Genomic DNA, 26497 nt, shown 5'->3' on the forward strand with positions numbered 1-26497 from the left:
TTCAGCGTGCAACATAAKTTCAAATCAGTGTGTGACAGCAGATGATAAACAGGTGGCAGAATTAGGAATATTTTCAAGTGTTCTAAATCTTCTACAACTATACCTAAAACAAAGAATGAAATAGCTTCATATAGTGCAACAACATACCAATCAAAATCAAAATATATAGAATTAAATAAAGAAATTGAATGTTGTATCTATCAGTTTACAGTTACAGCTGAGTATTGTGCATARTGGGCTGACTCAGTTCATTCTGCCTATATGATTAGGCTACTATTCTGAGCGCTGAGTTCAGGACAAAAAAAAAACAAACAAAACCCCCCGAAAACCCTTAAAAAAACAGTAAGATGTGGCATAATTATCCAAATAGGGTAAAATGCTATTGCATGAGCTATGAGCTTAATTCCCTTTTGAAGTGGAACAATGGTTAGGAACCACAACTTGGAAAAATACTGAGCTGAAATAAATTTAAACTTGGCTGGTCTTAAATCCTAAAAATAAAATCYAAATACAACTGATCCTAAAATACCATCCCTCCCTTTCTCCTGCCATCCAGACTATTCTTTCTTTTGTACTTTAACGGAAGCCTTTTATATGACTTCAGATAAAAAAGTGTGTCTTTGTTACTATACAAATGCATGATCATATACAATAAAAAGTCTCTTTAGAAACCTTCTAAGGGGTGGAGCAGAATAAATGCCCTGCAATACTTCAGAGAAGAATTTTAAGGCAGTAAGATGTCTAATGAAAACAGACGTTTTTACAAGCCTAGTTCACTGTATCCATACAGACACTTTTTTTTTTAATCTTGCATGTATTTATTTACTAGGACACTAAGCTGTAAATACTGTAGCATTTGCTCACAGAATGAACTGAAATTTCATTTAAAAGTCACTTATTTGGAAATTTGGCAAATACAACCTTTACCACGCATAACTGCAGACACAGCTGACCAGAATATTATAATTAGCTTAAYTTTTTAAAAGATGCCTGTATGTATATCCCAGAAAAAAGGGGAAATAAATAAATTCTGCATGAAGCAACTCTGTTTCTAAAGCATCATCATTGCTCACAGAATTCAGGAYTTCATAATGAAATTCGTAAACGATAAACTCTTCCCCACATTATATATTTCAGATTACATCACTTACAGTAATATAAATGCTTTCTACATTGCACGAAACCCATAAAGTGTAAAAAAAAAATAAAAATCAAGAGTAACAATAAGGGTGAAATCTCGAGAAATAAAAACATGTACAAAAAATATAAGCTCACAGTCTTTCACAGCATTTCCTACTTTTAAAGCTGGTAGGTCTTACCTGAGTATGTGAAGGTGGTAAGCCTTTTCGGCCATATACTCCAATCAGTGCATCCTTCTGAAGAGATATATTGAATTTYAGAAATTGTGGCTGATCAATGAAGAGTTGTGATCTCCAGAAAATTCCAGGAGGAACTTCTTGTATTGCTCTTCGGCCTATATCTAGTTCTCCAGAATCTATAGTGTTGTTTTCTTGTGCAAATCCCCCTACTTTTCCTGACAAGTTAAAATAATAATAGATCAAAAATTAATATTTCTTTCTTGCTCAGTCATTCTTAATATAAACTAGATTCATCTTAGATAAAGATCCCAGGGAATTCACAGATTTATGGAAAAAAAAAACAAAGCAAAGATATCACACAAATATCTACTAAGTAAAAACAATATAACTTCCCTGGACTACAAGCACTAAGAAGAGTGTTTTAGGATCTATTCTTAGTACTCTTTTTAAAGTGGATCATACATCTCACGATAAGTAAGGTTAAGGGAAATGCAATACACAGATTTCAAGAACATTAGACACACAAACATATCCAGCCAAGGGAACTGTTATAAATCGTCGGTTCTCCATGAAATATTAGAGCATCTCTACAATACCAACAATGTCTATATCTCTGGTTCCCTGATTTTTGCAGTTGAGCTCCACAAAAAGGTGGTATTTCCTGTTCTACCGGGTCTATATCTTTAAGCCTATCCCCTCTGCATTTTTTAGCCTCAGCCCCAAGCTTGATACCTTTCCCTTGTCCACACTGTCTCCTCAATAAAATGAATAATAACCTATAACAGTCCGATATTTTCACTCTTTTCTATATTATGAATAGGTACAGGCTATGAGGGCCAACTGTTAGAAACAAGAACATAATGCTGAAGGGAATTAATGGTAATTCATTACAAAGTATTAGCATAATTACTACTTAGTCTTAGCAGCTCAGTGATGTTGCTTTGGAAAAGCCCAGAAGCAGTGAAGATGATGCTAACATGTAAAAGATTTTTTTACTTTTTTTAATAAATGAAGCAGGTCAGAGAGTTTGAGCCGGGGATGGTAAGTCTGCAGGGCACTGCTGTACCCTGGGCTTAGCACAAGTCAGTGGCAGCCTGGAGATGTCTGCAGTGTTCCTGCTTGTACAGCACTCCCAATCTGTCAAAGGCGACCGATCTACCTCAAAGCCCATTAGCACAAAATTGTGCCTTCGTCGTGGTGGTGCCTTCTCCTCGCCAGACTGGATGGAATAGATCTACCAGGACTGAGGCATTAATGAAAGTGGCCTGCACAAATCCAGAGTTACAGTTTGGGATGGCTTAGAGGAGTCATTCACCTCTTTTGAGGCCAAAGGCTCAGGTTGGATGTCCAGGCACCAAGCTATGCTGTGTTGTGGACATCTGCATGCTTGGCAGCTGATGCCAGGGTCAAAGCCTACTTTGATCCAACAGAATTAGCGCCATCAAACTTAGTCTAGATATAAAGATTTTGATAACAATTTGTTTACCAACATGTTCCAAGTTTAGAGCATGCAAACAACACTGCATTTGACCATCTTCCACATCAAGAYGAGCCTCGACTGAAGCCATGTAAAGAAAAACAGAGCTGTAGTCACAGCCAGAGAGTCCACTAGGCTCTTGCCAATTTATTTTCATTTTTTCAGTAGATGGTGTAGGTACGAGGATTGAACTAAGCCCTTCTGAATGTGCTCAGCATGTTCAAGTGATGCTAACTTGCTAAACAACTGACAATATTCTCTTGCTGTCCTGTCTGTTATGATTAAATTCTACACTATTCATCATTTGACGGAACAAACTGACATTGCAAACATTTAGAATACAACAACAAAAAAACAAACAAACAAAAAGATTAAATCTGAAATGCCAAGTGAGGTCACAGATTGATCCTCACGGCTTTTTGTGCATCCATGATGAACAGAAGCTGCTGCTGAATTAAACAGATAGAGCAGCACTACAAAGAGGCCTCCAGTGGGGCTTATATCATCCTCATAGCTATGCCACAATAGCATTGCAGTCACTGGAAATCTCACAACATCATCGATTGATCAATGTTCTGCTTTCAAGAGACAGTGAAATATCTGATCTTGGACAAAGAATTTTTTTATGCATTTCAGGATGAGACTCATCCTTCTCTAATTTTGGACTTAACCTTTCCCAATATTTATATGTTATTCTAGAAGACTGCATTTTTTCAGTTCACTTAAACATTTGTTTCTTACCACATCCTTCAAATTTAAGGCATGTTTTTTCATGCAGTTCACACACTGATCACTCATAATCACTACACAATAAACAAGTGTCTGCTGCATTGATCTGCAATTTCCCCTATTTCTACATTTGAAATGAAAAGCAGAGACCTCTGACTGTGGAAAGATGAGCTGGATAGCTTGAAGGGACCGACCTCATCAAACAAATATTCCACCCGGCTCCATCAAAATTGCCTATCCTTGGGCTTTAAACAATTATCGTTAGGAGAAAATGATCCCATCTCATCTCCTTTATGTCAGCAAATAAGAGGCAGTATTTCCCTTTAACCACACGCCTCTAACATCACACTTGCGCTCTCAAAATCATCACCAGTTTTTGTCCTTTTAAGGACAGGGCTTCATCTATTATTCTCTTTCCACACYGTTTTGCAAAAGGCTTATGAAATATTTTAGAAATTTCATCAGCTCCTTCTTACACTCTAAAATCTTGCAAGATTTTACAAAATCATAGAATGATTATGGCTGGAAAAGACCTTCAAGATCCTCAAGTCCAACAGCCTTATATCAAAATACAAAAATAAGTCACATTCATTATTTCCACAATGATGCAGCTGTCCAAATATGAAAACAATTTCAAAATATCTAACCTCGTGAATATTTTCTTTTCACTATTTCACTATTCTTCCCTTGTCAAATCCTTCTTTCACAACCCTTCCCCAAAAGAAAATAAAAAACCCAAAACATTAATACTGACAGGTAAATAAACTTATTTCATGATTTGTAGCTACAGTGCTGTCGTATTTACTATTTAATTTATAAAATATGATTTTACTCTATTGCATATTAGACAATATATACAATTACCTACTTATGATACAGGTGATACAAAGCATTATAGCTAAATGTGTAAGATAATTTGTTATATTGGCTATTTTTAAGTTCTGCTCTCCTGATGCTAGGGTGAAAAAGATCCTGAACAAAAYCATTATTTATAAAAATATTTAACAATTTATGTAAGAAAAACAATAACACAAAGATATCACTTTAATTACATGAAACAAGCTCTGCCTTGATATTTACAAACATTCTGGAGGTTAATACACAAAATATTGGGTGATGAACTAAATATCTTYAATAAAGAATAAAAATGAATGAATAATCAAAACACAGAAGTGCTTAACCATAACTGCTGTACGGTGTCACAGATAATATTATTTTCCTTCCTTCACAGGCAGCACTAATTAGACTATTAGGTTGCAAGGCTGGATTTACAGACAATCAATAGCACATTCTCCCATTCCACTGCATAACCTTGGATTCACATATTTTCCTGTGAGGCATTTGCTATATACTCCTCTGCAACAACTATGGGCAATAGCTTAGCATTCTTGTTAAATGTTATCGTTATTGCATGCCAAAAGAAATCAAAATTCTCCTTAAAAACACACCTTTTCTGAAGAAAAATCAATAGAACATCTAATTAAGAAGCTATTATACATTTAATTAACATGATCAACATGATAAAACAAAAAGCTCAATACATATCAGGTTCAGTAGATGTTTTTTAATGAAAATAAAAGGGCTAACATCTCAGAAAGCAAGTTAAGTAAGCCTAAAGTGTCCTTTTTCCCAATCTCTTTCTTTCCCCGCCTTTGCATTTGAAAATAAATTTGTTAATTAAGAAAAGGTTATTATAAGGTATTTCTGAATTGCATGTTAATTTTATATCATAAAACCACAGAATCATTGTGGTTGCAAAAGCACTTTAAGAGCATTGAGACCAAATGCTAAGACCATCACGACCCTGCTTGTCAAACCACGTCCGTGAGCACCTCATCCACACGTTCCTTGAACATTGCCAGGGATGGTGACCAGGTCCCCGGGCAGCCTGTTCCAATCCTTAACTCTTTCCATGTAGAAATTCTTCCTAATGTCTGACATGAACCTCTCCTGGTGCAACTTGAGGCGGTCTTCTCTTGTCCTATCCACAGTTATTCTGGAGAAGAGATCAACCCCCGCTGCACTACAGCCTCCTTTCAGGTAGTTGTAGGAGTGGTAAGGTCTCCCCTAARCCTCCTCCAGATTAAATAACTCCAGCTTCTTCAGCCTCTGCTCATGAGGGCTGTGTTGCAGCCCCCTCATCAGCTTCGCTGCCCTTCTGCAGTCTCGCTCCAGCACCTGAACCCAGGATTGGAAGTGCGACCTCACCAACGCTGAGCACAGRGGGACGGTCCCTTTCCTGGTCCTGATGGCTACGCTGGTCCTCATACCAGCCAGGAGGCCCTTGGCCACGKTGGCCCCTGGGCAGACTGCTGCCTCACGTTCAGCTGGCTCTCCACCAATGATCCAACCTGTCCATATTCCTGTGCAGAGCCATCCTGCCCTCAAGCACACCTACTCTTCCTCCCAGCTTGGTGCCATCTGCAAGTTTGCTGAGGGTGCCCTCAATCCCCTCATCCAGACGATTGATAAAGTTATTAGAGGACCAGCCAAAACACCGACCCCTGGGGAACACCGCTCATGATCGGTTTCCAGAGGSATTTAACTCCAGTCACCACCACTCTCTGCGCCCACCCATCCAGCCAGTTTCTCACCCAGTGAAGAGTACATCTGTCTGAGCCATGAGCTGCCAGCTTCTCTGGGAGAAGGCAGTGGAATACACATGACATATAAAATTTTCATTTATCTACACTTATATATGTCATCTGTACATGTCACGTACATCTTATACATATTTATAATAATATATACATACACATTTATATACGACATACAAAATACAGCCAGCAGCCTATGGTACAAGACCAACCGTTAAAATGCAGTGGCTAACCAAATTTTCAAGTTTCTGTTTTTTAAACCTGCCTGTCTCTTCTACATCCTGCTGCTAAAAACTGCTAAAGTGCTCATGCACCTCAAAGAGGTGTTCGTATTTGATTAAGCCTGGTTTATGAAGTGCTTTGGAAAACCTCAGCTGAAATGCCCTATAAAATTCTCTATGTCAACATAAAATACATATTCTCAGGCAGCCCTGAATCACATCTCACTAGGTAAGCAGGGGATATGTTGCCAGCACTTTACTGTTCATACAGAGAGAAGCACTGGGAGGCAAAAACAAATCCACAAAAGAAACAAAAACCTTTGGAAAAGGCATGCTCAGAGATTCAAGCTTCATTTAACAAATAACTTGCATTTAAGGATGATTTAACATGCTTTTCTTGTCAACTTATGATTAGCTGATTCTAGGTAAACCACAGCTGAATTTTTCTCCACAGTTCATATGGATGCATTCTGAAGWTTCCCTTTGCTACTTCATCACTCAAAATAGCTGTACACTTGAATGGCAAATGAGTACCTGGGACCTAAGCCTCAGAGGGAGGCTATGATTTTATGACCAAAGGCGGCCCAGGACCAGTCAAAGTTTAGACTGAAAGCTGTGCTGTGCCTTGTTGATTCTCCCTTTGAGCTTCAGTAATAAGTACAAAAGCTTAGGGGGCCCTCCTCCTTGAATTTCGTATCTACTCATCACACTTCCCTTTCCACTTAACTTTCCCTTTGCAGTTTAAATTGTATATTTTCTAGTCTGCCTGTCCTTCAGCATCGATGTATGCTGATAAATGACCACTGGCTTGGTGGTTAACAGAGGATCAAAATAGCCCTGCTCTATTTTACAGTGTTTATGGACATTAGGAAGGAAATACAAGATTTGATATGATGCTTTTTTCCTCCTATTATATTTAAGGCAAAGTATAACAGGCCAGAAAATGGCAGGATCATCAGCTGTCACTGTATTCATTAACCACGCACCAGCTTCTTCCTGTTCATTCAGAATGAGAAAGAACATGGAAAAGAGAACACCTGAGTGCAAGAAAGACATCAGAGTAACAGAAATTAAAGCAGAAAAGGGATCCTACTGGACAACTTTCATATGCTTAATAAGATGACAGAACAAAGGAACAGCGCTATATCATTTCTCTAACTTGGAGTTGTAATAACTTGAAAATTTTTCAAGATGTCAAGTGCTGGCAGAGGCGTCCTCCTCCTCAGTGGTAAGGAGGTCAGCTGTACCTTGTGAAAAGGAAAATGGATTTTTGCGTAATGAAGCAAATACCGCATTCATCAACCATTTAAATCAAGTTTTCCATTCAAAACCTATTGATTTTAAAGCCTCTGCTAGCTGAAAGTGCTCAGGGTCTTAAAGGTTTGGAAGATCTTAAAGGGCAACATGGAAAAAGGTCGATAAAAAATAATCCTTTTATGTGGTTTGTGTTTTAAAAGCTCCTACAACAAAAATTAATAAAGTTTTTTTTCACTTTATATATTGGTTGGATGATTCAGATGCAACRTTATATGCTAGACATTTTGAGAAAACAACAGAATATATTACATATGACCCATCATGCTGAAGAGAAATTGGGGAAAAAAAAAAAAAAAAAAGCTTTGGGAAAAGAGTTCATGTTACTCTGTTACAGAATCTCAGACTGGTTGAGGTTGGAAGGGACCTCTAGACTTCATCTAGTCCAACCCCCTGCTCAGGCAGGGACACCTAGAGCACATGGAACAGGGTCACATCCAGGTGGGATTTGATGATCTCCAAAGAAAGAGACAGACAAAGATTTTTGCTTGAAAATTGTCCAGAGATAACTGGGACTTCAAAGCTTCATTTTTTATCTGATCTGGTGTAATAAAACAGCTTTTTTTCCCCCAACTTCACGTACATCCCAGCCTGGTGGTTTCTGTGGAGTGGGACCTGGCCACAGCACCACTGGGCAAAGCTGCCCGAGCCAGTCCCAGCCCTTCACCACCTCTGGGCACCCCACAACAGTCGTTAAGTTACTGAGGATTTCAGGAAAAGTGGAGGTTTTGCTTTTTCTTTGGTTTTGTTCAGAGCTTTTTTCCTCCTGGTCAAATACCACATGCGAATTCCTACGAGGAATCCTGGCCAAAGGAYTGGCAGACGGCTTTCCCAAAAATATTGGCATCAGTCCCCAGGGAGAATTCATCACCTCCTTCACCCACAAGGTGGAAGAAACAGTGTGCTCCTTTCCATCTGAAATACAACTTCCATATGGTATCTGCAGGTCTAATTGAAAKCATTACTATTCACAAAAACTCTTCCTTTTCCATTAAATACCCAAACTTTTGAAGGCAAAGTGTTAAAATACAATGATGTAAATAAAACAGAAAGAAAGGAAACACTAAAAAAACAAGAAATGAGATTGGTGTCCGTTTCCCTTACCATTTTCTCCAGCAGGTACTGTTACAGGATGTGTTGGCGCAGTATCAGAATTCACTTTTCCATTCTCAAAWGTATCATTTTCAGTTTGCTGCAGCTGCCAGTTGAGGCCAAACAGATGCATTGCTGGTGGTAAAGGACACAGGTTATTTGACGCTCTTAACCGCAACGACAAGTCACACAAATAATGGCTCTCCACACTTTGCAGGAGAACAGCAAGTCATACATTAAAAAATTAAATTACAGGAGCAAGCACTCACAGACTAATAGTTCAACTTAGCAATGGCACCAAGCAATTACCACGACTGTCCTTTAATGATACAGTGCTTTCGGCGAATGCCACTGACTAACAACTCACCACTCTTACGTTGAGTCTTGCACCAGTCCCAAATCAATGTTTAAAAGGATAGGGCAGTAATGATGTCCTTTTCTCCTTTTTTTTTTCCTCCATTTTTTGGTCCTACTACAGAAATGCATCATTTAAACAAGCTCCTAAATGRCCTACCAAAATAACTGATTTCACCAACCAGCTGATGGATCCTGTTGATTAGCCTTGAAAGGTAAACCAACGATGCAGGAGCAGAGAAGGATGGTGCTGTGGGTGGTTCAGGGCTCGCCTAACACACCAGCACTGCTGTTGGTGGTTGCTCTGCACATCTTTGCCCTGCAGAGCATGGCTAAGACCTGGGGAGGGCTGTGCTGCTGAGGCTCGTGGCCGCTGCGCTACCGATGGCTGGATAACGTGCGGGGATGTTCACCAAGAACATCATGCACCATAAGCTCGTGTATTAGAAACATCAACAGCAAGTTAAAAACCTTTACCTGAGCTAACTATGGGGCCAATCTGCTTGTTTGTATTAGGGGGAACTACTCAGGGAACCTAGGCAACAGCAGGGATTAATGAATGAGTCCTTCAACTAAAGCTTTAGCACAAAAATACATGGAAAAAATACCACCATAAGGCTATGTTGTGATATACAGAGCATAGGCAATTTCCTAGTATCTGTGGTCTGCTCCCTTCACTTCCAAATAGTACGTCATACTAGCAAAAAGCAATTTTATTGTAATTATTCTAACTTCATTTTGGCATAACAAGGGTTTGCTGACTCTGCAACAGCAGTTTCCTACAAAGCTGAAACTCTACAAAAATACACTCAGATTTTTTTCCTGTAATAATGCTTTTTTTCTTTTTTAAACTATCAGTGCAAAGCAGAAGGAACATAATTCACTGCATCTCATTTCTTCTGCTCCTTCTGTTCCCAACACAGATCACTGCCACAGTCAATATTATTCATTCCTTTAACCCTAATGACAAACTGTTCTTCATCCCATCCAGTTTCATCTTTCAGTCTCTCTGCACAGTCCATGGATGGATTCTGCAATCCTTAGGACAAACTAACTCCAGTGGAAGTTTAGTTGGGGAGGTAACAAGCACTGACAAATTAAGACCTTCTCTGCCAGATCTTTGCCTAAAAACCCACCAACAAAAACAAACAAACCAAAACGCAACAAAGTCCTATTACCAAATACTTCAAAGACTGAAACTCTTACTACAGATGAAATATTCTCTTTGTTCCAAGTCTCTGACTCCACTATTACTCTTCTTTTGCAGAACTTAAATTGCCTGTCAAAGCGTGATAATGTAGAATGCTCCTTGACCCTAAAATCTTACTTCTTTTTCCCCCTCTCCCACCTCTTGTTAAACTATAAATTTGACTACTACCATTCTGGAACATTGCCAGGACTCTACCTCAGCTGAAATTCTTATTTATATCTTAACCAGTGCTTCCCATTTGATGATCCCATCCCTTTTAACATATTCCATCAAAAGCCCCAGGGTCAAATTCTACTATCTGTTATACTAGTTCCCTTCACTGGCAGCGATGGAAGATTACAAGTATCTAAATATTTTACGATTCAAACTCAGTACATTTCTTGTCTTTAACTACGGAAGACTAAATCACCTCTCCTAACTTTACTGGCTTCTTATCACTCAATATTTTACAGGGGAAAAAAATAAAGAGAAAAGGAAAAAAGGCAGCATTCATTCTGCCAGGTTCCTCCAGCACTGCATCCTTCTGAACACACGTGCTCGGAATATCATTCCCTGCTCTCTCTGCTGGCGCTATGTACATGCCCCACACCTCTGCATGTTCCCCTGGGAGGCCAGGGAGGGAAGCTCTGACACAACCTTTTAGCCATTCCCTCATAATTCAAAACAGCTGGAATCTGCAGCCTTCGAAGGCAAGGGGCACGGGATCTGCACTGATGGCATCTCCAAGAGCCACAGTGACCACGACGAGGCGAGTGACAATTACCCTTCCTTTGTCCTCATGCCAATGCGGGTCCCACTGCAGTCGCCTGTCCGAGGGGAGAGCAAACAGTCATACCCCTGGAAGATGCTCTCTCGAATTTGGCTTTGTATTAGCTGCCAAGTTCAATAAGCAATGTTTAATAGAAATGAACAGGCTGATGCACCGAGCAGTTTCACAGATTTGAATACTGGATTGGTTTTGAAGCAGGCCAAAGACGGTGCTTTACAATTCTAATGACAATGCAAATCTTACAGTGTGTGCTGATACACTAAATAATTCAACTAAGTAATCTCTTTGAGGCAGCATTATGGAATTTAAAGAATTCTCATTTCACTACAAACATGAGGACACAACATGAAAGGCTTAGGCCTGTTCATACAGGATCAAAATACAAAGCCCAATTTCTTGGGAGACGTGGAGCGTAACTTTAAGAGCATGGGTAAATTGACTGATTAGCTTAAGAGAAATTCTGGCATTATTTTGTCAATGTGAAGCTCATGCTTCCCAGTTTCAGATTAGAGCTGTCCTCTGCTCAGCCCATCATCTAACCAAGGCAAACATTAAACTCTCCTTGGTGTTTGGAGGACACTGAGTTACCTATTAAAAACTGTTGATGTCCCAGTGAGTCTGATTTTGCACCAGCAATGGTTCAGACCAACCATATGCTGAAAGTCTAGGTGCTTCAACTCCAAAGTTACAAACTAGTTCTGAATTGGCAGAGATAGAAAGGTGCAAGGAAATACTTTGCTGACTCTGGTGGTGTATATGCCAGTTTGGCTTCCTCGGGACTAGGAAAGCAGGAAGACTTTCTTCTGTCTTTAGAATGGGGATATGACAGTTGAATCTCTTCTCTGTTTTTGAGGAATTCTTTCTAGCATGTGCAAAGAAATATTCACTTCTTATTTTTGCAAATAATTTAATAATTGAACCAAAATTAAATTAGGACTGTGGTTTGCATTTGTCAGCTACTATCATCACCCTAAATCTAATGTAAGGCATTATTTGGTTTTGGATTTGATGCTGACTGCCATGTCTGGTCTATTCCCATCAGTTTATCATTTTTTGGTGTTAAATAATGACAATGAAGATWCCAGACCCTTCCTAAAATAACTGCTCCCGAGTCTTTAATTAGGCTGTGGAACAGAGGAGGGCACTGACAGCAGAGTAATGTCCAGGGCCAGCAGAGCCTGTGGTGCTGGGCCTTGCTGGGAGCCCTGCTTGGCTCCAGCTGGGAGGCTCCCAGCCCATAACGGTTATGTCACTGACACAAGCACTGTCCTTCCACACAACCCACAGCTGCAGCAAGGGGTGAACTCGCCGGGGACGGAAGCAAAGACGGGTCCTCACAACTCGAAACGTGCCCACAAACCCCTTCTTGCACCAAGACTGGTGAGGTTGCTCCCAGCAGGGAGACATTTTAATCACAGAAGTGGATGATGACACCGGCCTATTGAAAAGCTCCAAAGCTCTGAGGAAAGACAAGCATTTATACCCACAACAACATCAACATGAACACAGAATGGCTATCGTTTGTCACAGGCTATCAAGTAATCTTAACATCTACCACCATCCACTTCACTCTGTCTGATCACCTGAAACTACTTTTAAAAAGTTTGGTTGACCTTACCTATTATTCTCTCTGCAATGAAAGGTTAGGTATTCTAGTTTTTAATTAGATTAGAACTTCTTCCTTCCTACTCAATAATCAAAACAGCAACTAAGTATACATTTCACCACGCTTAAAAAAATAAATTGTATCTAGTTCACACTTTATAAAACATTTTACAATACGCTGCTTCAGGAAAAATAAGTTGCAGCTTATTAGGCCCTCTCATTCCTTTAACGCTGCCAGCCCATTTGTCCTGTATGCTCATTTCTCGAGCTGTTATTTCTGCACTTTATGCATTCTCTTTGTAARAAAGTTGTTCTTGAGCAAATACAGTGTATTATCACTTCAAAACCCTCTTCAAGACTTTCTTCACTAAGCCGAAAAGAAACTATTCCTTTTATTAGTAGGTGGTACGAGAGRTGGATAATTTATGTAACTACGTGACAGAACGAGCATTGTGAGAGTTAACAATTATCTGCTGCCTTCTGCCTGGATAGAGCTTTCCCTTCGCTATCCTGCTAACGCCTTGAAAGACCTCTCCTGCCCAAGTTAAAAGAGATTCTTACAAAGAATTGGAACAGAAAACCAATTTCCGGAGCTGCTTTCCCACTCAGCAAATCCTGGGCTTGACTGGGTTTGTCTCCTCATCCATACAAACGGTAAGAGGAGGGAGTAGCTCAGACAAGGAATTAGACAGATATAGCACCCGCCGGGGTCCGGAACGTAGCAGTCATCAGGTGCAAGTAGGAATATCTAAACAGAAAACAGACTCTGCACGTAGCTGTGAGCATGTACGGAGATGATTATTGGTATCAGGAGAAAGGAAGGACATTTTCTCCCTTTGCAGGAAAGAGCAGCAAACGCAGCGAGAAGGAAAAACSGAGCAGCCTGTTTATTGTTCAGGGCAACACTCCAGCGACCTCTGCATCGCTGCTCAGCAGGATCCACCGCATCTCTTTTGAAGTACTCTAAGTGACAGAAAGGTTCAGCTGAAAAACAAAGTGTGTGGCAAATACCCGATGAGCTATGCAAGCGAAGGCACGAAGCATGCAGCTGGTAATGATGAGCTTGCAAAACCGCACGCGCCTCAGAGAGGCATTATTTTATAAAGCAGCCAGAGAGGAACAGGACGGGGAGCCACGGTACAAGCCTGAAATCTCCAAAGGAAATGTCAGCACAGGCCAGAAGTACCGGTAATTCAACAGCTGACATTTTGAATTTGGTAAATTCGTTTTTTTTGCAGTAAAGGATTTCTAAAAGTGAAAGTGCATTTCAAAGGAAGGGGAATGTCACAGAAATCAGCATCTTTTACATAGAAAGGGGCAGAAACTCGCTTGCCTGAGTTGGAGATAAGTTTGCAAGTATTCCCCCAAACKCTTATAAAAATGAGAGATGCAAAGCTAGTAATAAATAGTAAAAAGGGAAACACTGGGTACTACTGATAAATAGCAGCCTCATGGTCCCTGGAGGTAAGGTCTGTGGGGAAGGTTCTGCATAGAGGAACAACTTGACACACGGGGAAAAGTTGGCAGGAGGATCCTAGTGATACCTGCTCCTTCCTTCCTTCCTTTTTCCCATCCATTTTACAAGGAATGGGAATCAATTCTTATTATTCCTGAAGGTGCTTGAAGATCAGCTTCTTGCTAGGATACTGAACTCATCCTCCAATATCGGTACTGCTATGAATTTCTGGGTGCTGGCACTTCCAAGCTACGGTTTACAAACTGCTTTCCTAGAATTAATAGCCCAATATATATGTGCACTTATACATAAGGTAAAGCGAGTATCATTTATACTTAGAGCCAATGCAAAAAGATTATAATTTAAACTAAGCAAACGGCAATTATTGCTCAATCTCATTGAAGGATTATCTTCTAGTTCATCTCGCTGTTGGCAATACATTTTCAAATGAAATATTTGAACACTGAAGTGGCTTTTTAAATTATCTCCCACATATTTTTCTTGCAGCTATAATTAGAAGCTGAACCTATTTTGCTCCGAAGGACCTGGCGTGGACCAGAAGATGTACAAATCAACTGTCACTGATTTGCATTCACTTGCTCTTTACTAAGATAATAGGATGCCTTGGACCTTGCTGCAGATCAAATAGTGAATTAAAAACAGCTAATTAAAATTTTAAGTGAAATAAAGTTATAAAAAGCAGTTTCTTATTTATTATTGCCTTTCCCAACTCAATAAAAAAACCCCAGTTCTTTCTAAATTAAAAATAACTTGAAAGTGCAGGCTTCTCAGCCTCTTCAAAAAGTTAACCAACAAGAAGCAGCGTCTGTTCACARGAGTTTCTGAGGCTTTATTGTGAACATAAAACATTTTCAAAATAGCATTATATGAGAACTTGGTAGTACCCATCAAGATCRCCATCATAGTGACATAGTTCAGTTACATAGTAACTGAAAAAAATGTGGTCTTTTTCCATTTACCCTGAATTGCTGAATGAATTCATTGATTTTACTGCTTCACCTGCAAAAAATCCAATCTTGATACTCTATTTCTCATTTTCAGGGAAACCTCTAAATAAGAAATTTGCAAAAACATCACAAAAATTGCCTAGAGAATAAACATCTAAGATGTATCACGTATCTATCGTGGATCAACATTCTTTGTTTGACCTCTAAGTAAAGATGCTTGTGATTAAAACACAGCTGCATTTGACCTGTTAAGAAGGATGTGTGATAGCCTCTTTATTTTTAGTACATTCACCAAAACATTGCATGTTTATCCCTCTGAACACTTGTACAGCCAGACGTTYCATTTTAGCTGTCAAGCAAGCGCCTTTTCTGCAACAATGGTCTAATTCTGTCAACAGCATTATGTGAAAAGAGCGAGAGCTCAACAGAGAATTTCTTACAGGTTTCTTACAACAGAAACCAGATCATCACTAAATGGCCATTTCTGAGTATGAAGCATCTATTATGTTTTGTTTCATAACTGATTGTTTAGTCTGATTATCATCCAGTGTTCTCCATTACGTTATAAACTTCAATATCGGCTAACACTGAAAAAAAAAAAACGAACTGATTTATACTTTCCAAGACTGGGTTAATACTGCAGGATAACTACTTCTCCATACCCCACCAAGCATTTCTTTAGTCTCCTCCATCTTAATGCTTAACTCCTTCCCTTYCCCCCTACACTTACGTTCCGGAGAAGGGCTGAGGCTCAGGTTTGTGCTTATCTGTTTCAGATTGTTTTCCACAACTGCAATAAAAGTCTTGCCCACAGCCACGTCCTTTAAATTGTCCTCCTGATAGAACAGCAATGTTAAGAGAAGAAATGCTCGTGTATTGTCTCAACATCCATCAAAAACATCTTACTTATGCAGGTGCATCAGTGAAAGGGTGCAAACTTAGCCTTTTCTCAGTTTGAAAGCCTTATGTTACTTATTATTAGAAAAGAAAAAAGAAAAAAAAAAAGAGAAATACATCTTCTGAGAAMTAYAATAATAATAATAACAATAATATAATGAAATGGCACTATATCATCATGGATAACCTATTTGCATGTTGATGGCAGAGAGAAGTGCAGTCTGATGAAAAGATTTAAGAAGCAAAGGAAAAAAAAACAGAGTCCAATTAATGTGATGTTCAAAGGACACACCGAGCTGGGATTTTATAGTATATAGTGAAATACTTGTGCTGCATATTTCCATCTCATGACCGGCTAAAAAAGATCAAAGCTTTTTATATTCCATATTAAGAGTGACAGAATATTACAGCAAACATGCAATAAGGAGAAATGTAATAAGCTTTAATAAAAGATGATAATAAGGTTTGATAAGAACTTTTGGACTGTCACCAGATCTGCAATGTAAGATGAAAGCATCTGCATGTAGAGATTGTAGTGTGTTATTTGGAACCCCACAGAGCTAAACTGTGATTAGAACTACATATTTTTCCATAAATTAGCTTTTGTTTTGAATTTCCTGCTGAGATCATATGCAAGTTGATTGAATGTGCACGTCAATATACAGCTTTTCTAATCCTTTGCTGTTTGTTAGATTTCATGATATCATCATCATAACAGCCCACTTGTAGATCAAAGGTAGATGATTGAGGCCAAAACTAAATAAGCTATGACCTCTTTACAAAGCTGCACAGTGATTTAGACGTASACCGGATAATAACCACTCACCTCCAGAACTGCTTGTTTGCGTGGATGTACTTCGTTCAGATCAATTTGCAAAAACAAGCAGTTTCCATTTAATTGCACATTAAAAACAGAATGGGAGCACTCAGTTTGTAGTCTCGGATGCTTTTTTAACCTAACTGCACTTGACCTCAGCCCCTCCAATAAAAACTCGTAAGCCACAAACTATGCCCAACACTTACACTCCTGTGAAAAATCCCTGGTTTAGAAAAGTTTCAAGGCTTAAGTCAGCTCAGCAACTGCAACGATCCTCTTGCTGAAATATCTCCGTTTTAGCCCATTTTCTCTGGGGACCAATCTCTAGTACCAGGATTCAAGACCAGAGACAGGAATAAGCAAGGGTAGGACTGGCTACCAGACAGAACCTCCTTTGGTCTACGGTCACTAGCAGGTTGTGTGTGTCCTGGCCAAGCACACAGCAACTGCCCGTCCTCCAGAGGCCTCTCTGATGTGAGATCTGCCTTTTCCAAACTACTCCTGCGAGCTAGCATGCACCCTAAACACCTGGAAAATAGTAACAAAAAGAAACACAGAAAAAGCATTCGATGACTCAGGAAAGCAACATAYGCAGTACCAACAACCATGCTGCCAGCTGTTCTAAGGCCGGTGGTTTGCAAGCCAATTTGTAAGACAGTCTGTGCTTTTCTTAGAGTTATGTAAGCCTTGAGAAAAAACAAGTTAAGATTGCAGTGCACGTTTACTTGTTTCTTTTTTTCAAAGTAAAATCAGCCACAACACTGAACTCTCAAATTCTGCTGGTGACGTTAAGTGTCAGTCTAAGTTTAGAAGTAATAGTCACAGATAAAACTGATGGAGAACATCATCTACTCTTGTTACCACAGGAAAAGATAGCCGATCAGTAATAATGATGTGTAATTTTAAATTATCAACTGCTTTTCTCTAGTTGAATTAACAAGCAGAATTGCATCTCTTCTTTCCTAACTTGAGGATGCCTGCACGTCATCACTTCCACGGGGGATTACTAACAGGAGAGACGCAAAAAAACTTGCCAAAATCTTGAAAGTAAGTTAAAATCCTAAAGATCCATTTCTTGGCAGCATAAAAAGATCTGAAATGAGTCAAATCAGAACCCACTGTCTAGCAAAACGCCTCAGTAAGAACTGGTGTGAAACCTGGCATTTTTGAAGATGAAAGACAYGAACAGCAGAAGAGTTTGAGGCTTTCACAAGGGAAGACAAATTTATTGTACCAAGCTACTGCGTGTGTTACACACACCTTCTGAAATTCAAGTAAATCAGTGGTTAGCAGAGGGTGTTAACTCCATGCAGCTGGCTGTTGTTTTCCTSTTCAGTTTTTAATRAGTATTATTTAAATAATAATATTACTCTCCTTGTACCATAGAGGTATTTATAATTAACAACCAGTGGAAACCTATATACCTGTTTCCTTATTTAAAGCCTAAATGAGAATGAGCTTGCTCATTCAAATAGCACATTTCAAATAGCTATTTTTTTTTTCACAATACCTGAAAGAACTCTATTTCTCCTCCTATAGAGTTAGTAAAAGATCTGATTTTGTGTGATCCTGTTTCACCACCTTTAGACAAAACCAAATGTTCCTCGTTTGTTGGTTGATTGATTCTACTATGGAAAAAGTGAGATTTTCAAATGTGATGGTCCATTTCATCTGCATAGTTGTAAAGCTTTTGGTTTCCCCAAAATATAAAATTCCAAATGCTGTTACAGGAGCTGACTCATAAGAAATAATGTTTCTTTTTCTTCTCATGAACGGAGTCTCCTGAAATGGCTGCCATGAGCAAAGGCTCTCCCAGCTAATGGCTCCTGTCCTCTCCTGAAGACCCCTACATTTCATCCATAATCAAACACTGCAGTGGGGGAATTACCCCTGTGCAAAAACCCTGTGTACTTGCAAACTCATTCGGAAGTGTAACATAAAACACAGCATAAAAATACAGTACATTTGCAAGACTGTATTTGACCTTTTYATTCTGCAGTACTTGCTTATGGAGAGATTAACCAAAAAAAACATTGGAGTTGGACATTTTTAGCGGCATCTGAAGCCCTCCAGAACAGATCATGCCATTGGCTTCATAAAGACGCGCACCTCGGGTGACAAGAAAGGAGCGACGTCTCCTGACCAGCCACAGCTGCCCCGAGCAGGAGCGCCCAAGAGGCCGCCTCTCTACACGGGGGGCATTTGCAGGCACTGGAGAACTGCCGAAAAGGCTGCCTGAAGTCGGAGGGTGGCAGGCGGCCTCGCAGGGTGACGGTCCCGCAGGGTGAGCGCCCCGCACGCAGCGACACCACGTCGCCTTGCAGCTGCCGCCATGGCCGCCCCAGGGCCGCCATTACCGACCTGCCACCGGRCACGAGCACAAAGGGGACGGGACAACAGCCAAACCCCTTGGGATGCATCTCCATGCGAACAGCAGCCTTTCTCGGAGCACAGGTGTGTATGCTGCTTGGCGGATTAACTTTCCTAATCCCTGGAAATCYTGTCAAGTCTCTTTCAGCCTTCTGACTGCCAACTGCATGTTGCCACATCCTTCCGCGTAAGGATTATCTTTCTCAATGAACGTTTTTACTCTTGGTGCCACTGATGATAATAGCATGTGACATCCACAATGCCAATCAAATATTAATACTGCTGAAATAGTAAATATTGTACTATGCTTTCTACTTTTTGAAGCACAGTAACAAGATCTTTGCTCAAAAACCACCAAGTAAAAGGCGCTACCTAGTGCCTTGTTTGTGCTACAGACAAAAAAAAGTATTCCTTAATGTTTGCACTTCAAGATGTAGATGTTCAACACATGTTTAGTTTTAGCATCATTAAGTGGTGATAATATATATAGGTATTAGTCTACCTCAACACATCTAATATGAGGGGATGAGAAATGGGCTGAGAGCATAAATCTGGAAAACTCTCAATATCTGCCAAGCGTGGCCAGGCAGAGAACATTTCTATTCCACACACCTCAGCGCAGCTCTAGTCATACCTAAGGCTTTAGAAGAAACAGGGGAATGGGCATTTATATGCTGGAAATATAAAAGTTCTTGATAAGGTTCTCAGTGACAACAGCATTAAAATATTCAAAATTAAATGCAGATCAAAAAGGGAAAAAAAAAGTTTCCATAACCAACATAATGAAAGTAAGGTGATTAATGGCAACTAAACTATATTCTCCCTCATGGCTGTTACCGGGTATTGTAATAAAGCTCCATTTAAATGGCATTATTAATTAAGTTGTTTTCCTCATTCCTGGCAGTAATTGAGCTTTATGAACAACAGAATAATGTTAACTTGGCACTGCAATCAAAGAGGCATATTATATTGTTGCTTATTGATGAAGCAAAATAGATTGCTTTTTGATTACAGGTACCATAGCCTTTAGCAAGAGCTTTCACAAAATGCAGTTACATAACTTGCATTATTTCACATCCTTTACTTYCGGGGAGGGGGTTCTGCCCTGCTATGATTTCCCTCATTGACTCCAACAGGAAAGACATCTGGYGCCCTGCAATCTGTGACTTGATGTGATGCCAGCAGCTGCCACAGCAAATACCGAGTAACGCGGAAGAACGACAGAAAACTGAATTGGAAACAGCACTGGGGAGATGAAAAGCTAGCCACTATTAATCTAGAGAAAGACAATTTCATAATTTCTAAGGAATCATTAAACCTCATCTCAGGCACCTCCCTCCTCTTCTCTCTCTACTGAGGAACCTCACATGGTTCCCCTCTTATTCTCAACAGGTTTCTCTCCCACACACTCCAGAGACAGTAGCCCTTGCAAGTTTACTGAAGTATCAAAATATGTTTTCAGCTTAAATATTTTGAGATAATGATCATACATTTTCAGAAGGGCAAAAAGCATCCATGCAAAATATAATAATCCCAAGATAAGCACAATATACCTCTGTCTACACAAATGTGGAAATCTGAATTATCTGTAGATAACAAACACAGCTTTCAGATCTGGTATCCCTTGCCCATTCCCACCTCATTTGCAGTTAGCACTACGACTGTGTGGTCACCTCTACATCACAAGAAAACCTGCTCCAACAGAAATGCATTTTCTGCCATTTCTGAGAGAGTAAAATATAAATTTTCCCAGGGGATAATTCAATTGTTAAATGCAAGTGTTAGCCTTATTTTCTGTTCCAAATGGATTTGCTTACCTGTTCACAGAGGCAGTAGTAATAAAAAAAAGTCTTGTATATTTGCTGATCTTTTTAATTAAAAAAAATCAAAAATATTTATAGAGATATCGTTTTGTTAGCATGGATACTTAAATGTTTCCTTTATTGTAAAGAATAATTGCTTAGTATGTATTCCTCTGACATTGGCTACAGAGCTAAGGCTAATGCAATAATCAATTTCAAGGTACACAGAGGTTAAAATGCTCATAAAATGCAAATAGGCCTGCAAGTATGACAGATCGCTGGAGAGAGGTCGGAGCAGCAGAGAAGGTGGACAGAACAGGTCAAGTTTCGTCACATATTCAAACAATGTTTTATGATAATAGAAACCCGTTTACTAGACAGAGGACAACACTCATGACAGATGCACGTAATCTTGCAGCGTGCAGTTCTCCAAGCCCAGTTGATTAAATCTGGGGCTGTGCAATTCCAGCACTGACTGAGGGAAAGGGTCGGTCAGTGAGGTCCCACGCACAGTGAAAATGGCACGATGGCCCTGATGTCTTGTATCGACTTAGGCCTCATCAAGCCAATGCCATTGACCATGGACAAGCAGTTGCCAAAGCAACGCTTGAGCCAGAGAGGGCCTGATGTCCCCAAATTCTCATGAATTTCACCCAGTTGTTGAATTCATATCCAAAAAGAAATAATTTAGGGGTGGTATCGACTGTTCCTATAATGTAGCTGGTCAAAGCCTTGCTGTGCATTGACATACATTGAAAGCAATTCCACCTGACTCACGTGATTCTCTAAGATTGAACTGTGGATTTTTCTGTTTATTTAAAACAAGAACAGCCAAAACAACATGCAACTCTCTCCCCATCATAAAGAGGAGAAGAYCCCAAAAGGTTTGGAGCTGACAGGTTATGTATGAAACTTTCATCTGATCCACAGTTTCACTCAGGAGCTGCTCTGCAAACTTGACTTCATTTATTCAGCAAATGCTGGATGCTGAATGAGGTCATGGGACACAGGGAAGAACAGTAYAAAGTCCTAGTATGTTTTATCTTGCACACTGGACTCCATTTCTGACTCCTACAGACTTCCTCTACAAAGTTTGGGTAAAACTGTGTATATAAAAGGTCAAACTAAGGCAACTTCCTATTTCTTACATTTCCATGGCTTAAATTTAATACTGTTCTTCCTCATTTTCCAAACAAGAAAAACTTTTTTTTTTTTTAAATAATGAAGGATTCTAAAGAATGTCCATATTAGAATAAAATTGTCTTCTTTTTCCTTGGCTGCAAATCAGATTATGGATAGCAGTTAGCCAACTAAACCGCCAGATGAAATTCCAGTGTAATCTCAATCCAAAAGCTAAGCAAGTTATATTCTTTATTCTCCCTCTTTTTATCCCACTCTTCTAGAGAGTTGTTCTTTAAACTAGATCTGTTGCTTAGCCCTGATCTCCTCTTTGTTGCTCCTTTTCCTCTTTGCTACAYGATCTTTTACTGCGGCACTTTGTATTTTCATGTTTCTCCCATTTAACTTGCAGCTCCTCGATCACTTACAGCAGATAAACCCTTGAACTCGAAGGTCAGCATTTTCCCAAACCCACTTTTATGTTTTCTAAAACTCAACACAACTCACTGCAGGACGTGGTAAGCTTAAACTTTCTGTACATTTCAGGAGGTCGCAAGAGACTAAAAGAGCTTGAAAAGCCAGAATATGCAGGGTAGGGAAAAGTGAGACCTGCTTTCCTTCAGACTGGAGTAACATTCCCAATGCCTTACGAGACGGCATTAATGGCTTTACAACGGCGTGCCTGTGGAACGCTGTGCTCTCCCATCTCGCTTCGTCTGCTCTCACCTCCTTTCCTTAGCTTTTGCAATCCTAAGAGTCTTTCCTGTCCTGGTGATGGAAGGGGTGCAAGGCAGAGCTGTTCCCCCCATCTCCGGAGCAGTAACTGTGGGAGCTATCTCTTCTAGCAAACCGTCTCTTCTGCCTTATGGCAGTGTCTGAGCAGAGSCACCGGCATCTCAAGCCCCTTTTCTTCATCCTACATAGAACAAGCTGCGCACGACTCGCAGTCATCCAGGGGCTGCGTCCTGCAGCTTCCCTAGCCCGCGGAGCAGTGTCCATGGTGCACGAGCCCAGCTCTGCTCCCTGGAATGTGGCTAGAGCTCCCACCGCGTTGCAGCCCCTTCCCAGTCCTCACGGCACGAGCAACTTCCTACCCTGCCCCTTTTGAATCATAGAATGCCCAAGATTGGAAGGGACCTCAGAGGTCATCAAGTCCAACCCCCCTGCTCACGCAGGGTCACCTAGAGCACGTGGCACAGGGCTGCATCCAAGCAGGTTTTAAAGATCTCCAAAGAAGGAGACTCTTTTCCCTCTCGCCCCTCTGCTATGAAATGGTTAATCAAAACGGAGGTCTGTTTCCATCTTATATTAATAATTTCCACTGATTTATACTTGGATGGCCTATTAAATGGAGAATATTTCTGATATTACATCTGCAGAGATGGGAAAACCACGTATATGAATGAGTGTAATCCATTCATGGTTTTATGGACCTGGAGTTCTCCAGAGAGCATCCCTGAGTGCTGGATTTTACATTTAGATTGCTGAGTTAGCTGAAATATGTGTAATATCACCAGTAGGCAAAGAGCTCCCTATTGACTCCGGGCAGAGGAGGGCCCTGGCGCACTGCTTATTCCAGCAAGGACGTGAGCTGGCGTGCGCCCAGGAAATGTTGAACAGCTACGCCCGGGCTCTTCTCCTCTTCCCCCTTTTGTTTTTTACCCAGCGTATGTGAATAAATGATGTGTGGAGCTGAAAGCTCTCACTCACTGGAAAGCTCGCTTCTGTTTCGCGAATACACGCGTAGCGGCGCATTAGACATGCTTGTATTTCTTAATGTGCCTGTGGGAGAAATAATCCGGCAGAGCTATCTCCTCGTGCCCCTCAGATTCATAAGTAATCTAGCTCGTTGGGGCTAGGAAAGTGTAGAGCTCAGCTCAGGAGCAAGTCTTCAATATTTTACTATCAATACAGCCATTTTTCCTCGTTCTTGACAGCGATAACTTCCTACTGAGTTCCTCCTTTCATATTTATTTATTTATGCATTTATTCAGTAGYGTACGTTTGATTGTAATGACTGTCAGAGGCAAGTGCAGCTAATGGCTTTTAAAAATGGGACCGTTTCAATCCCATTAAAAAAAAAAGCAGTGTCAAAGCTCAACTCTAAACCACAGCTTTATACTCCTGCACGCAACATCCACTCAAAACAACAGTCAAAAGTGAGCACGAAATGGCTGGGACCGTGGCGGCGATCCCGGCATCTGCACGGGGCCCTCCTGCTCTGGAGGCGGGAGCGGAGGCATGAAGGGTGCTCTGCTCCCCTCCTGCTCCGGAGGCGGGGGTGGAGGTGGGAAGGGTGCTCTGCTCCCCTCCTGCTCCGGAGGCGGGGGTGGAGGTGGGAAGGGTGCTCTGCTCCGCTCCGCTGCGGCACACGGGGGTTGCTGCCGTCACGCGGCAGCCCAGCTTTGTGCGCTGCTTCAGCCTGTGAAGAGCTGTCACAGAACCACAGAATGTTCAAGGTTGRAAGGAACCTCTAGAGATCATCTAGTCCAACCTTCCTGCTCCAGCAGKGACACCCAGAGCATGTGGCACAGGGCGGCATCCAGGTAGGTTTTGAAGACCTCCAGAGAAGGAGACTCCACARCCTCCCTGGGCAGCCTGTKCCAGGGCTCTGTCACCCTCACAGTAAAGAAGTTCCTCCTCACCTGGAGATGGAATTTCCTGTGTTTCAGCTTACGCCCATTTCCCCTTGTCCTGTCACTGGCCACCACTGAGAAGAGCTTGGCCCCTTCCTCCCTACATTCCCCCTTCATGAACTTATACATGTTAATCAGATCCCCTCTCAGCCTTCTCTTCTCCAAGCTAAACAGGCCCAGCTCACTCAGTCTCTCCTCATACGAGAGATGTTCCAGTCCCTTAAGCTACTTCAAAGGCTGCTTCACACAGCCCTTCACTCCAAGTCACAGGCAAGAAGCCCGGTTCAAYACAGGCAGTGAGCACTGAAGGATCACAAGGCCTTCTAGGCTTCGTTATTAACTTATGTCGACTTAAGAGAGAGGGAGAAAAGAAGAGATTGACTCTCCTCTTCCTGCTTTCTCTCCTGGTTTAAGAATCTGCGTCTGGATGCAACAAATGGCTCTCATGCACTTTTTCTTCCATAAGTGTGATGATTTAAACTTACAATCAMCAGACTGGTTAAAAAGAAAGTCTTGGAAAACCTTTTACTGACTCAAAGGTGGCAATATCTGTAATCTGCATCGGGTCACAGAAGAAGCTGRAAGTTCATTAAAAGTCTGCTTTTTTCTCTTATTAAAGTCAATTATTTTTTTTTCTCACAGASAAGCACTGTCTCCATGAACAGCCTAAAACTCAAACGATACAATTTTGACAGCAAATGCTTATGCAATTAAAAAAATTACAACGCTAAAGAAATAAAGCAGATCATATAAAATGAAAATCAGGAAAGCGAATTTAACAAGTAAGTAGAAAAAAGAATAAATAACTCATCTGAGAGGAAAAAATCCTCCTCCTCCTCATGTTATTCTTCTGAGGAGTATTCTCATGTTCTCTTTATGTTGACATTTTGAGCAATTATTTCCCCACCTTGCAATCGAAAGTCTCTATCTCCCCGCACAAATACAAAACGCAACGACATAATAAGTGAAATTCTGCATTCCTAAATGGTGTCCTAGTTCTATTTCAAGCAAAACGGAGGAGAAAAGTTCCATGGATATGCTGGAAGTTACTTTTGCATTATGGAATTTTACAGCTTGCATTAAAAATATACTTTAAAAAGGACTAGCCAGCACATAGCTTAACTGCTGTTCAAATACTTCTTTGAAGTTAGCTCATTTGCTATCGTGCCGCAAAATGCTTGCAAAGTATCCACATTTTCTCTTCCCTCTAAAGAACCRGAGTTCCAATTAAATCACTGCTGCGGTGTATACTGCTGTGTAAAAAAAACTGTGGTAAATGAACATTTACATGGCACAGTCCATATAAAAGCCTCCAGACACCCCCGTTTACGGCAACAATTAGGATAAACAAGTGCAACTCACCTATAAAGTAGGAAAGCAGTATTGCCAGCAGCACCGAGACTCCTACAGCACAGAGGGCGGTGCATTTCCAGCTGCAATACTTTGAAGACTTCTTGAACTTAAAAGCACTTCTGGACAGGGTGTTCCTCGGCAGCGGCCGAGTCGGAGGGGAATACACGGAGCCGGATGCCATTGTGTACCCTGGTGTCGCAGTGCTGAACAGCGGCGTGGTCCCTGTTCCTGTTTTGAATAGGAAATGCCTGCGGGAGAAAGAGCAGAGTGAAATACAAAGGTAAATAAAGCTGAAACACAGGCAGTCATATCTTCTTTTTTGTTTGCTTTGTTTAAGTGTTTTCTATTTTTTAAATATCTAACAACATTCCATCTACCCAGGGTCGTAAAAG

At 40.7% G+C, this 26497-nt stretch overlaps 1 protein-coding gene across 1 annotated transcript in view; it reads right to left on the minus strand.

Annotated features, from left to right (window-relative positions):
* Nucleotides 1-26497, minus strand: part of TENM3 (teneurin transmembrane protein 3) — a 290741-nt gene that overhangs the window by 82935 nt on the left and 181309 nt on the right. The window contains exons 4-6 of the mRNA XM_026033502.1: nucleotides 26115-26353; nucleotides 8762-8884; nucleotides 1320-1534 (exon numbers count right to left, since the gene is read on the minus strand). Coding sequence (XP_025889287.1) covers nucleotides 1320-1534; nucleotides 8762-8884; nucleotides 26115-26353 — 577 coding nt within the window. The remainder of the gene's footprint in view (nucleotides 1-1319; nucleotides 1535-8761; nucleotides 8885-26114; nucleotides 26354-26497) is intronic.

Source organism: Nothoprocta perdicaria, unplaced genomic scaffold, assembly GCF_003342845.1.
Source record: "Nothoprocta perdicaria isolate Ctin4 unplaced genomic scaffold, notPer1 scaffold_13, whole genome shotgun sequence".
Lineage (NCBI taxonomy): Eukaryota > Metazoa > Chordata > Aves > Tinamiformes > Tinamidae > Nothoprocta > Nothoprocta perdicaria.